The sequence below is a fragment of the Phyllosticta citribraziliensis genome (assembly GCF_038025025.1).
Source record: "Phyllosticta citribraziliensis strain CPC 17464 chromosome Unknown J3D65scaffold_4, whole genome shotgun sequence".
Classification (NCBI taxonomy): domain Eukaryota; kingdom Fungi; phylum Ascomycota; class Dothideomycetes; order Botryosphaeriales; family Phyllostictaceae; genus Phyllosticta; species Phyllosticta citribraziliensis.
Genome location: NW_027117341.1, coordinates 1,597,696 through 1,610,263, shown reverse-complemented (window position 1 = coordinate 1,610,263; position 12,568 = coordinate 1,597,696). Strand labels below are relative to the sequence as shown.

Below are 12,568 nucleotides of genomic sequence, written 5' to 3'. Positions count from 1 at the left end.
AGAATGTCTCCTAGCTCCATTTCCCGCGTGGGATGTTGTGTGGATGTCGGACACTTGGTCGAAAAAGAACAACGATGGTCACACGAAATCATTGAACGAGGCCTGCCGGGATACCCAGATAAGGCGGTGGCTGGGGCTCTTATAGCCACTCAGCGCGATCCTACGTCCTAACACGACCGCGCATCTATCAGGACTATCCCGCAAAGGATTGTTTGCAGATGCCCCAGACTGGCAGCAACTCTGTCCCGCCCCGCACTCCAGCGTGTTGGAATCGTCGGGGTGAGCGTTGAACAGATCGAGCCTAGGCTCAATCCTTCTGCACGGCTCTACCTCGATGAAAGCCCGTCTTTTCTCTACCTTTGGAATGTTCCTCTTGCTCCAACCGACAGGACACTGCACCAGCCTTTGAAAACTGAAATGAGCGGCCCATAAAACCGCGATTCGAAGCTTGTGTCGGGTTATTCTTTCCGCAATCCTTTCCAGCCTCTGGACAGCGCAGAGTCGTAGAGCCGAGTCGACTTTGAGCTTCCAAACGGAGACTGATTCCTTTTCCAATGGACGAATTTCTCTCGTATTACAAGGTCGTTTAATATCGACATTTTATGCGCTCAGTCTTGGCCGTTGATATGCCACATTCATCGGTTATTGCGCGACCAGCGACCAGTTACCAACGAGACGCGAAAATTCGAGACTCGACCGCCCGAAATGCGAAAACGTAAACAAACAGGTCTCGCGGCCAGTATCCAAATGCCACTCAAGGCTATTTGCGCCATGATTTTTGACGTGGATTCTACCACCTCATTGGGGATGCCAAATCTGGACAAGGAAGTACTTTTGGCGGAACGCCACGTCCAGCGTGCTTCTCGACCTGCAGAAGGCTCATCAAGGTTTTCGGTTCCATCCTAGATACGAGTTGACGTTTCGCCATGGCCTGCGCTTCGGGATGCAGCTTTTGGCAGCTGCATCAGGGACCGTCGGTTTAGACTGCACGCCAAGCAAGCTTGTCTGCCAACGCGAGCGCTTCGATGGCAAAAAGGCCAGACCAAGACTTATAGTACGGCCATGGCTTATGCACATAGCAGTAAGGAACCGGACGGAGGGCGGGACACCCCTGCGCGCGAGGCTTGATATGGCAACTCTTAAGTTTTGGTCCGACAATGCAAACCGCTAGGCGAAGACCGTTATCGAAGCGCCCGTCGTCCCTCCATCCATCTCATGGACAAACAGTCCTCTGATCCAGAGCTGGACGCCTCTCGAAATCGGAGCTGCGACTGCCCCGCCAGCAAGTCCCGGAACGCAGATGATCGATCCGGTCACTCCCCGCAATGGCGCTTCCTCGCGTGACTCTGGCGTGGATCTCCAGAAGCGTGGGTGCGGCGCGCTAACCCAGCATTGCTTATCTGGCCTCGCCTGGCGCTCGTGCAGACATCGTCAGCGGCTGATAGCCTCATCCGACGGGAAGCCCTGCAGTGCGACTCCACACCGAATACTGCGTCTCGCGCCAACAGCATGCATTCTGCACCAATCGCCGCCGGCCGCCGGATTTTTCTTATCACAGAAATCAGTAGTCGGCTGAGATCAAAAGCCCATGGCGCACTCAGCAAGGGGTCGCGCCATGATACCTGCCCTTTTTGATGTCCAAATATGTCTTGGCACGTTGATCCGCCCGCCGAGTTTTTGGTCCAGAGGTACTGGACTCTGTGGACAAGAGTTCCACCTGCATGAGCATGCCTCGAGGTTTCCGCAACTGCTCCGGTCTTGGCCCGCCAACCGCCCCCCAGCCCCAGCCTCGCCCCATCCAACATACTACCCCTCTATGGCCGTGCCCATTCTTGCCCGCTGCAGTGGTCTGGATTAACACTTGGTCCCCGCAGCCCAGCTGTAGTCGACCCCAGACCAGCGATCCATGGTCCTTGTGAGGCGGGCAAGATATGTGGCTATTGCCCTAGCACACCACTTTGGTGGTTGGGTGTCCTCTCTCTGAATACTGGTTTGCTCTAATTTGGAAATCCCCATGTTGCTCCCCACGCGGCTGGAGCTCATGGTGCCTTGTACTAGTTCCTCATGCGCCAGATGACCCAAACCGAACTGCATGTGCACGGACTCGTCGTGTAGAAGCACGCGAGCCATGGTGTTTCTGGGCATTCGGCGAATGACCTGATAGAAGGAGGTGGATATGTTCACTGCAGGACCGCACAGGTAGGGTGGGGTTTCTTTGACTTGTATAAAGTCTTGCTTTGTACTCTACTAGATTTCCTTTCAAGGCATCTAGCTCTCTCCGTCTCTCCAGTCTACCCGCAGCCACTCTTCCAGGCAGTATCTTTACCGCAGTATTCTTGTCCACCATGAAGACTGCTACCTTCCTCGCCCTCGCGGCATCTCTGGTTCAGGCTGCTCCCCACAAACGGGATACCGCCAACTACGACGTCATCCTGTCTTCGACTGCGGATGTCAACTCGGTCCTGGGACAGCTCGGTGTGACTGCGGATGACGATGTCGTCTCGGCCACCTACACCAACAGCTACTTCAAGGGCTTTTCTGGTGCCTTTACGGCCGACCAGATCAAGTCACTCGACAACGTGACCGAGGTCTCCAGCGTCAACACTGCCGTCGACTTGAAGATCAAGGCCACTCGTTCGAGCGCTCCTTGGGGACTTCAGCGTGTCTCCCAGACGGATGAAATCACGAGCACCGCTCAGGTCTCGCAGGCTGCGTACACTTATACGTACTCTGACACCACTCTGGGTGATGGCGTCGACATTTACATTGTGAGTGTCCCCTGAAAATCGACCTGGCGGAAACTGACCCAAACAGGTCGATACTGGCATCAGGACCACCCACGAGCAGTTCGGCGGCCGCGCGTCGATGGGCTTTTCGGCCTTTTCCTCCAACACGGACGACAACGGCCACGGCACTCACGTTTCCGGCACTTCGGCCGGCAGCACCGTCGGCATCGCCTCCAACGCCAACCTGATTGGCGTCAAGGTGCTCGACTCGACCGGATCTGGCACCTCGTCTGGCGTGAGTGGAATCGAAGCAATCGTTTTATTTGGATCGCAAACTAACTGGCCACCAGCTCATCAGCGGTCTCGACTACGTCGCCTCGCAGCACGACTCGCGCTCCAGCTCGGGCGACTTCATCGCCTCGGTTGCCTCCATGTCTCTGGGCTTCTCCGGCCGCTCCACCTCGGTCGAGAGCGCGCTGAAGTCGCTGTCCAGCGCCGGCGTCCACATCGCCGTGGCAGCGGGCAATGACGCCGACAATGCCTGCAGCTACACGCCCAGCGCGCTCGGCGGTTCCAACAGCAACATCATCTCGGTCGGCGCGAGCAACATCAACGACGAGGTGGCCTACTTCAGCAACACGGGTCGCTGCGTCGACTTGTACGCGCCGGGCTTGACGACGTACTCGAGCTACGACACGTCCGACAGCACGTACGCCATCGCGTCGGGCACCAGCATGGCCACGCCGCACATCTCGGGCCTGCTCGCCTACTTCCTCGCCGCCGACTCGTCGCTGCGCTCCTCCCCCGCCACCCTCAAGTCGTACGTCACGAGCGCCGCCCTGTCCGGCAAGCTGAGCGCTGGCTCGGCCAACGTCGTTAGCGGCGGCTCCCTCATCCTCGCCAACAACGGCGAGACGGGCTCTGACTCTGTCGCCGCCGATGTCCACGGCGCCGAGGTCGACGCCGTCGTCGATGCCGGCGTCTTCTACTAGACTCGGAAGCAGTCTCGGTTCAAATGGAGGGGTTGGCGGTGGAATGGCAACGGAGAATAGGGGGTCAGGGGTCAGGGGCAACGGGAGGAACTGTGTCGGGCTGACATCGATTTACGAGCGGCTGCTGCGCTTCGATCGTGCTTTTGTTTGCAAGCAAGCCTGTAGAAGTATAGAGCGGGGTTGGCGAAGTGGGGCGGAGACGCGCTTGCCTTGTCCGGCAGTAAATACATTTGACGTTTTTGCCACTGAATTGCATCTCTCATCTCAGTGTTGTTGCGTGCCATCTGCTCCGCCAAATGACGAGAGAAGACATCAAAGATCTTGCAAGAGGGCTTCAGCGAATAAACGGCTGGCTTTCAATACTTGTTTATTAGTAGCAAGCAATAGCTGCTGCGTCTAGACTCTACAGCGTACGCGAAAAGCTTTCAGCGAGCCAACCACTCACTCATATATTAGAGTCAACGCCAGGCACTCCTCAAAACACCAGAACCGCGCAGAAAGCCTCGAAGCAATTAACTTACCCCAGAACAACCAATGCTGCTGCACAGCAAGACGCCAGTCTCCCCGAAGAAGCCAAAGAAGATACAAAAGCAAGACGTGAGTGAACAGGGGCTGCGTCTAAACACTGACACAACGTCATGCCACCACCGTTCAGAAAGTCATGTTGTATCGTCCTCGGTTGAACCCATGTTGCTTGGGTTTAGGTCCAGGTTTGGATCTCAGCTGCTCCGGTTTCCTTGGTATATCAGGTCGTCCTGACGCCTGCAGCTTCTCCAACTCATCTGCCCACTTCGGCTGTTTCGAGCACGCTCCTGGTTGAGACGGCTGCACCGATAGTCCGAACGGCTTCGGCTTCAGCGCGTCTTTCAACCATCCGTTGTCGGCTCCGAAATACATCTCAAGCGGGCACGGAGACGCATCCTGCTTCTGAACGGCCGCCGCGTCCAAGTACGAGGACTGCGAGCCTGGCGGCGGCGGCGCCCACTGTTTGTCTGCTTTGCCTGTCGGCAGCGACGGGGTGGGAGGCTTGAGGACGAAGTCGGGGACAGATTCCAAGGAGCCGTCGATCTCCCACCACTGCGGCGAAAACTTGGTGTGTTGTCGTGGTTCAGGTGCTGATAGGGCGTTGTGGGGGAAGAAGTCCGTGTCGTGGCGAGGCGCGGCCACGGGGCGTGTGAGCTTTGGGTGCAGTTGGGAGAGAGTGTGGGGACGGGGCGAGGGCGGCACTGGCTCGAGTGGCATGGCTCGCATCTCGTGCATTTTGCGGTCGATGGGCGGAGCCATTTCCTCCTGCGTGGCTGTCAGCATCGACGAGGTCTTGTCAAAGGTGGGTGCACGTGAAGACGCACCGCCAACTTCAGCATCACTTGGCCTGACGTGTGTCGTTCCCTTATGGCCAGATTCTCCAATTCACGCAGCTCGACGGGGCACTGGCCCTCCTGCCTCTTGACCAGCGCGTGGATGCGTACTAGCGTGTGGTGGGCTCCGAGGAATTCCAGGTACGTGGTTTGATAGCTCTCGTGCATGCGGTTGTAGTCGGCAAGGCCCTCGATGATGGTGAAGACGGTTGGCGATCGAGTCAATCCTTGGGCGCGGACTTGGTCGAGCTTCTCAGCCACTGCCATGTAGAGCCGTGTAAGGGCGTTTTGCACGCCGACAGCCTTGGTCGTAACTTCAACGGCGTATGCGTCGTGCATGGTGTGGTAGAGTCTGTTGCGGTAACGAATGTAGCTTGGTCGGGGAAATTTGAAGTTGTGTGATGGGTGCAAGCAGTGTTGAACTTTGGTTGAGTTGGATCTCTCACCCTCAACGTCGCTTCCACTGAAGGTGCCTCTGCTCGAGCGAGTGTCTCTTTCCTATCTGGAAATTATCAGTGTCATCGTTCAGCTGTGGCCACTCCACTGGTCATTTGCATCTCAAAAAGGTCTGGAATTTTTATCAACGCCACCAGGCGACACAATGTGCCATTTCCGTCTTGGTCGTCTTTCTTACTCTAATTCATCTGGCTGTGGCTTTCAACGTGTCATCTTCAAGCGTGCTCAGATGTGGTCGTCGTGGCTCCCTTGGATCCACACTTTCCTTCTTTGCCGCGAAGCACTGCCCGGTACGGTTCTCCTGCCTGACACTTCGGATTGCGGCGAAGAAAACCCAAAAACGCTGTCAATATCGAAATTCCCACGGTCTCCACTGCTCTTACCCTAAGATTACTGCCATCGAAGCCTCTCCAGATGATGGCCGTAATAATGCGAGCATCAAATCTCTCCTCCCTTTGCTATGGCTTCCGCGTGTGTCCAGAGTCCTTTAGATTTCGTCATGCATCGTCCGCATTTGTCGAGCCGCGCACATCGATCTTGGTAGGATGATCCGTCAAACGGAGAAAGGGAGCTTCATGTTTGTGCTCCCGAGCAATCCAAAGTCAGTCTTCGTGAACATGCTGCGGTGAAATGTGTCGATTGGCGTTGATCCAGGGTGTAGCCCATGAAGTTAAGAGATGCGTTTCATCATTGGACTACGAGTAGCCCAATTTCTCCGCTTGTCGCTTGAGATGACGATGGTGGATATCCAGAACAGCTGACGGGATCGATTTTTCCACCTTGTCTACCGCCGCCCAAAGCCGTGAATCCAGGCCGTAATTCTCACATTGTACGTGACTGTAGTCGTATATACCAGGAGGATGGTAGACATTGATGGACAGTGTCCTCAAGGATACCAGCAGATCATTGACGCTGTTCGTCATTGTCGAGATGTCTTTTCTTACAAGGCCAAGTCCAACCTTCTGTAATGAGAGTAATAGCGACCCATATGTCATATCGTCGCACTCTCGGAATTTGTCCATTTCGCGCTTGTGTCCCTGGCATACAGTCGATCCGTCCATATTCTTTTGGGCAAATTGATTGAGAGCAGAGTAGTAAATTTCAAGCAAGTTGGTAATGACTCGCTGGCGGACCCTCATAATGCTTTCTATATTCAATTAGCCGAATTAGAACGTAAACAAGTTCCAGTCACCTGATATGCATACCGACAATGTCCGGGGGTAAGTTCTGGTGGGTGGTTCCACATGGGTCCAGAGTCCGGTTCTTTTCTGTCACGCACTTTCCGTTCTCTTCAAGTCGCGCAGTCCTGACAAGATGATTGGTCAAGTTATTAAACGTATGTCTCTGTCCGAGCTCCCAAGCAATCCAAAGCCACTCTTCATATCCAGGTCGCACAACAAGGTGTTGAGCGGCATTGATCCAAGATGTAGCCCATGGACGGATGAGGCGCGTTGCGTCGTATTTATCGGTCAACACAGTGACTTTGAGGAGGACAGGGAAATCTAGTGTCGCTGGGACCAATTTGAAGCGCAGGTGCGCAATATCCAGAAGAATCTTGAGGGCGGTAGGGTCGTCATCCGGCAGGGCCACCTCGCGTTGCTCTCCAGGCGGTGATGCTTGCGACTCTTTGAAATGGCCATTGAGCATCGAGTTCCAGGCATCGCAAGCCAACGACATGGCATGAGAAGAGACGATGAAGATCTTGGGCCTGGCTTCCGGTGTCTGTTCAAAGACGCGAAGTCGAAGGTCGCCGTTGTTGGCGAAGTAGGTGACTTCCGGCTCCACATGTTCCTCTTCCTCTTCGGACTCCATCTTTCCTTCGTGCTTCTCGTCCGCCATTTCTTGAGGGTTGGGCTGTGCCATCAAAGGGAGAAGGGTTCCGTGTGTTTGTTGGACGAGGTGCGGAGGAGGTGAGATGTTTGGCGAAGAGGTTGGGTGGGGAGACGCGCCGTGATTGATGGCTAGCGCGTCGCGTCAACCGCCGTACCGGTACCGTAGGTAGCGCCGCCCGGCTCTCACGTCGACCACCACCACCTTGCTCACCCCACCACATGCGTCTCCTCTATTTCTTGAGAGGGCCAAAACTTGCCTGGCAGTGGACGCTCATTCGCCAACTCCTAGCCCTCCAACCGCCTACCTTGCACCTCCGCTGTGGACCTTGTGGCGTTTGCAGTTGTACGCGCGACATCTCTCCAAGTGGCTATTCCCTTCCACTACCATATCCGCCTTGACAACACAAATCTGTCTCTTTTTCTCCTAGTACTACTCACCTCTAATGCAGTCAGCACCAGAAGCAACCCGGACTGCACACAGACCTTCCAATTCTTCCTCTATCACCCTCGGCTCCCTCTTCGCCATCAAAGACTTTGCGTGGCACAAACGCACGAACCCTATCAACGAGCATTCAATAGGACCTGGGAAGCCACGCAAACCACCACGCCAGCCGAACTCCCTTTTCAATGACGATTTCCTACCCAGGCAGCTGGCGATATCCATGACACAGAAAACACCAAAACTTCCAATCCCCTACGTTTTAAAACTTACGAAGCTGGCACGGCCTGCCAGTCAGAAATGTCCCTCTATCAAGCGGCGACCCAAATAAGGCATTTGGCAAAGAAGCGAAAGCGCATCACGGAAAATCAATATCAGTCAGATTGAGCTCTCGATTCCAGAGCTGCAAGTGGGAAGCCATTTATTCATTCCTTCTTTTCTATCTGCTGCAAGGACAGTGAAGAAACTGACCAATGTCGCTACCTAGGTCGAGATTTGACCGGACCTGAAACTAGATCAGCATTCGTCCTTTCCCCTTTCGGTGACTTGTATGTGGATGCTCACCATGAGTAGTCACCAGATTCCCTCCCCACAAGTTGCCCGTCTACCCAGCCTCGATAGCAGAAGTCGTGGCATATGTATCCATGACTGCTCCCATTTCCGTCCTTTTTGAAAAGCATCAGTGCTTCTCCGTTGGATGCTAACTTGCATGCCCCCAGCCTGCTTCCGTCTCGTGGTATGAATCCTCCCTGTTTGTCCTCCTTACTAGTGCACCGGGTTCTGTCGCATTCTCGACTCATCTAGAGTCCCAGCTTCTTTGCTTGACGCTGGAGATGGCGGTGGTGCACTTTAGAAAGTGCAGATGGCATCCTTAACAGATGACAGCGCATTTGATCTTCAATGTCTTCATCCATATACCAGTTATTGCACATCGTGTGGTGTTTATGCTTGCCCGACTTGACCTGAAAAGGTTTCATTCTTTGATAGACGTCGTTTGCACTAAGTCCTGTTGGAAAATCTTTCTTTTCAGCAGGAAGACCATTCAGTCTGAGATGCAACATCAGGGATCCGAAGGCCATAGCATCGTACTGGGAGCTTTCATCATCCTCATTACAATGAGGAATTTCGGCCCGGGTAGCCGTTATAACCAATTTAAGCTCTTCTTGGTAGACCAAGCAGAGGTCGCGGACCAGCTTCTGATGCTCTCGGATAATATTTTCTATTGGATGTTCAGTCGGGGGCGGACCAATGTGGAAGCCTCACATACCGATAATATCCGGAGGTAGATGGAAGACACCTGGATGGAGTGGCTTCCCTGCTTCGATCGAAAAATTGCCATCTTTATCGAGTCGTCCACTTTTGGCCATGTGAGCCGTCAAGGCCTTGAACTTGTCGATTTGGCCAAGCTCCTAGGCGATCCAAAGCCACTCTTCATATCCGGGGTCCAGGAGGTGTTTTTCTACACTGGCCAGCCAGAGCTTGTACCAAGGGCGAAGAAGGCCAGTCGCTCCATACTTGTCGGTCAAGACTGTAACTTGCACCAGAACAGGGAAATCCAGCACCTCGGGCACAAGGTGGTATCGCATGTGCGCAATATTGAGTAGAACCTCCAAGGCGAGAGGATCGTCTTCTGGGAGCTCCACTTCGCGGCCTGGTTCAGGTCTGGATTCCATGAAACCACCGGTGAGCATTGCTTTCCAGGCGTCGCTGGCCCGTGACATGATCTTGGACTCAACCACGAACGTTTTCTTGATTGGAGCATCGGCTGATCTGTCGTAGACGACGAGGCGGATGTCGCCATCGGGGTCGAAGACTTTGACGTCTGTGTCGTCCATCGTTCGTGCTTTGTGCGGATGGGTCTGGAATGCTCCCGAGTAGCACTTTCAAGGTAGCCTGAATGCTTCCTGTCAGTTGCCTGTCCAAATGCACGAATGCTCCACACGTATTATCTCACCTTCAGTTATGTACGGCTGAGCCCTTGTCGCCAAAGCTCGATCCTTCGGTGAAAGCTTGCAGTTGTCGAGAGGTTGTCAAGAGGTTGTCGAGGTGTTGTTGGCAGATGATCCGATACTGGAGTGAGGAAGAAGATGTCAGCGACAAGAAATCCTGAATGCTCCCACCTACTCTCTCACCTTCAATCGCGCGCAGTTTAGCCCTTGTCACCAAAGCTCTGCCCTTTGGTGAGAGGGTGAGAGGTCGAAGAGTTGAAGAGTTAGTTGAGGGCGAGGAGGAGCGGAGTGGAGTGTTTTGGCAAGCAGCCAGTGTGCTCGCTGTGCGAGGGAGTCGGAATCAACGCGCCTTCCGCTCCTGCGTCCAGTAGCCCTGTCCACGTCGACTCAAAGAGGTCGGCTGAGAGGCGCGAGGAGGAAGGAAAGAAAGAAGGAAGGTGCCATGCCCAACCCAACCACCAGACCTCACTCCCACAGATACATGCCTCCACACAAGAAACCAAAAGAGCAAAAAGAGAAGACACCGACGTCAAAAGTGAAGGAAAAGAACCAAGGTAAGGTGGAAGAAACTACATGAAAAGTATCGACGCCAATCCCCCCCAACCACTTCCATCCAACCAGCCAGCCAGCCAGCCAGCCAGCCAGCCAGCACCTCAATGATGCACCCGACACCAAAACCCGTCATGCTGCTATCGTGTCATCCATCCCAACTTCTCCTAGTCTCATTCCAAACGTCATCTTTTACTTCTACCTCCAGCTCACCACTCCTTATCCCCCTCACTTGAGCATAAAAACGCCAATGCCGACCATGCCACACGCAACGAAAAGCGTCAAAAGCCACGCCGCCGCCTTGTCGCCCGTGGTGATAGTATGCCTGCCCAGCCCCAAGCCCGTCGCGCCGCCATCGCCCGTCCCCGCACTCGCATTGCCCGTGCTGTTGCCGCCCGTGTACGCCGTGAGCGGCGGCTTGGGCGGCGTCCACGCGCCCGCGGCGCTGTTGAGATGCAGCATTTGCGAGCCGATGACCGACAGCGCGCTCATCTGCTCGCCGACGCCCGTCATGCCGTCGTACGTGTCCTGGTACCAGCGGCGGCCGCAGATGTTTGCGCCGCCCGAGCACTGCTTCGCGGCGCCCTGGGCCGAGGTGCGCAGGCGCGGCGCGATGGCTGCGGCGGTTGAAGGGGCGAGTTGTGCGGCGACGGCCATCCAGCGCGAGAGGTATGCTTTGAAGGATGGCTGGTCGTTGTTGCACGTCTGTCCGGGCTCGCAAGAGACTTCGCTCATGATGTTGCTGCCGAAATCTGAGGGGAAGAAGACGTCGGCGCCGGACAGCAGTGCGGAGAGGCGCGCGCCCCAGATCGCCTGCTGGTCGGTGGCGTTGGAAAAGTTGTACATGTAGGCGGAGCCGGCGATCAGCGTGCCGTAATTGTATGTCCACTGTAGATGATCGGCCTCGCTGCAGTTGCCTGCCGTCGACGTGCCATCGTAAATGTTGTAAGTTGCAGGTACGTCAGCCGTACCATCTTTCGCGGGTCCGTTGGCCGCCATCATCAACGGCGAGTCGACCATCCAGTCCCACATCTTTTCCGCCCACTCCCCGTACGTGGCGTTGCCAGTGTAGCGCGCCAGCCGCGCGGCCAGCTGGAAGAAACCGCCGTTAGAAATTGTGTTTTTGTAGTCGTAGCCATTGTTGAAGGTAAAGATTTGCCAGCGCAGACCGCCGCCGCATGTATTGGAGTCCCAACGCGTCACTTGAGTGTTGAAGACTGCTTGCGCGAGAGCGAGCCATTGCGGCGACGAGGGCGGCGGGTTGGGAAAGCCGAGTTCGGCGGCCGAGAGGCAGGCAAAGGCCCAAAAGACTTGGTCATCGTTTCCCTGCGCCAAGAGTTAGAGAGGGGGTGCAAGGGGGGTGGTCGTCGCCAGGGGTACCTCTGATTTTGTTTGATTTGCGGGCATGTAGTCGGCATCAGGGCCCGTCTGGAACAGCAGCGCTTGCGTTGTAATGTCGTTGTATGATGTGTCGCCCGTGTAGTACCAGTACTCGACGAGCTGGCAGGTGTCAGTTGAGTTTAGTCGGTCGATTCTTCAGCCTACCGTCATGAACATTGCCCCTGCTTCCCACCAGTAGTAGGGACCTGGTAGTAGGCCTGGAATCTGGCCCGTCTCATTGCCATGGTAGTACGAGACGAGGCCTTGGGCGACGGTGCTGGCTGCCTGCTTGATGCTGTCTGAGGCAAAACACCAAGGCGAGTTAGTCGACAGTCGCACGACGAGCGAACGGTTTCAACAGAAAAGGACGCGCAAACAGCATCAAAACAGAGCAGGGCGGTAGCGACGCACCTGCATCGTCGAGGTTCAAGTCGAGGGCGGCAGTTGGCGTCAACAGCAGTACGGAGCAGAGGGTGAGCGAGAGCGAGAGGATGGGCGAGGAGGAGCGTCGCCGGCGCGGCGCATGCGGAGCGAGGAGGCGCATGGTGGTGGAATTAGGGCATTCAGGGTGTCGTGATCATGAGAGAGGAAGCGAGCGAGCGAGCGAGCGAGTGAGTTGGCAGCGGATGCGATGGAGGATGAAATGGTTGGTTGGAGACAAAGAAGAAAAGAGAGGGTCGCAGGAGAGGGAGAATGGGGTACAGGCAGCAGAGGCTGAAAATAGCACGAGGCAGGCGATGACGAAGGAAGGGTCAAGCAGCGCAGCGCAGTACGAGTCCAGTACAGGACAGGACAGGACAGGACAGGGCCGGAGAGGGAGGGCTTGGAGGGATTTGATTGCGGCGACGGAATGGCATGGCATGGCATGGCGCGCTACGGGTGCTGAC

At 55.5% G+C, this 12,568-nt stretch overlaps 6 protein-coding genes across 6 annotated transcripts; 1 reads left to right on the top strand and 5 right to left on the bottom strand.

Moving 5' to 3' along the window:
- Positions 1–2,075: 2,075 nt before the first annotated feature.
- Positions 2,076–3,754, top strand: J3D65DRAFT_297562 (subtilisin-like protease). The gene is made up of 3 exons (XM_066795174.1): positions 2,076–2,768; positions 2,815–3,021; positions 3,077–3,754. The coding sequence occupies exons 1-3, from the start codon at positions 2,346–2,348 to the stop codon at positions 3,716–3,718; spliced, it is 1,272 nt and encodes a 423-aa protein (XP_066657058.1). The 5' UTR covers positions 2,076–2,345; the 3' UTR covers positions 3,719–3,754.
- A 615-nt stretch (positions 3,755–4,369) lies between these two features.
- J3D65DRAFT_601822 (uncharacterized protein) lies at positions 4,370–5,415 on the bottom strand (the record flags this gene model as incomplete). Its single annotated transcript, XM_066798063.1, has 2 exons — positions 4,370–5,008; positions 5,068–5,415. The coding sequence occupies 2 exons, from the start codon at positions 5,413–5,415 to the stop codon at positions 4,370–4,372; spliced, it is 987 nt and encodes a 328-aa protein (XP_066657057.1).
- An 812-nt stretch (positions 5,416–6,227) lies between these two features.
- On the bottom strand, positions 6,228–7,371 carry J3D65DRAFT_666470 (uncharacterized protein; the record flags this gene model as incomplete). The annotated part of the gene is made up of 2 exons (XM_066802927.1): positions 6,228–6,679; positions 6,738–7,371. The coding sequence occupies 2 exons, from the start codon at positions 7,369–7,371 to the stop codon at positions 6,228–6,230; spliced, it is 1,086 nt and encodes a 361-aa protein (XP_066657056.1).
- An 811-nt stretch (positions 7,372–8,182) lies between these two features.
- J3D65DRAFT_297288 (uncharacterized protein) lies at positions 8,183–9,278 on the bottom strand. The gene is made up of 3 exons (XM_066795172.1): positions 9,071–9,278; positions 8,368–9,022; positions 8,183–8,308 (listed from the first exon to the last, which is right to left on the bottom strand). Exons 1-2 carry the CDS (start codon positions 9,168–9,170, stop codon positions 8,604–8,606), a joined length of 519 nt encoding a protein of 172 aa, XP_066657055.1. The 5' UTR covers positions 9,171–9,278; the 3' UTR covers positions 8,183–8,308; positions 8,368–8,603.
- Positions 9,213–9,638, bottom strand: J3D65DRAFT_666469 (uncharacterized protein; the record flags this gene model as incomplete). The annotated part of the gene is made up of 1 exon (XM_066802926.1): positions 9,213–9,638. The coding sequence occupies one exon, from the start codon at positions 9,636–9,638 to the stop codon at positions 9,213–9,215; it is 426 nt and encodes a 141-aa protein (XP_066657054.1).
- A 740-nt stretch (positions 9,639–10,378) lies between these two features.
- Positions 10,379–12,541, bottom strand: J3D65DRAFT_619799 (glycosyl hydrolase). The gene is made up of 4 exons (XM_066799796.1): positions 12,093–12,541; positions 11,847–11,980; positions 11,682–11,801; positions 10,379–11,627 (listed from the first exon to the last, which is right to left on the bottom strand). Exons 1-4 carry the CDS (start codon positions 12,223–12,225, stop codon positions 10,530–10,532), a joined length of 1,485 nt encoding a protein of 494 aa, XP_066657053.1. The 5' UTR covers positions 12,226–12,541; the 3' UTR covers positions 10,379–10,529.
- Positions 12,542–12,568: the final 27 nt, after the last annotated feature.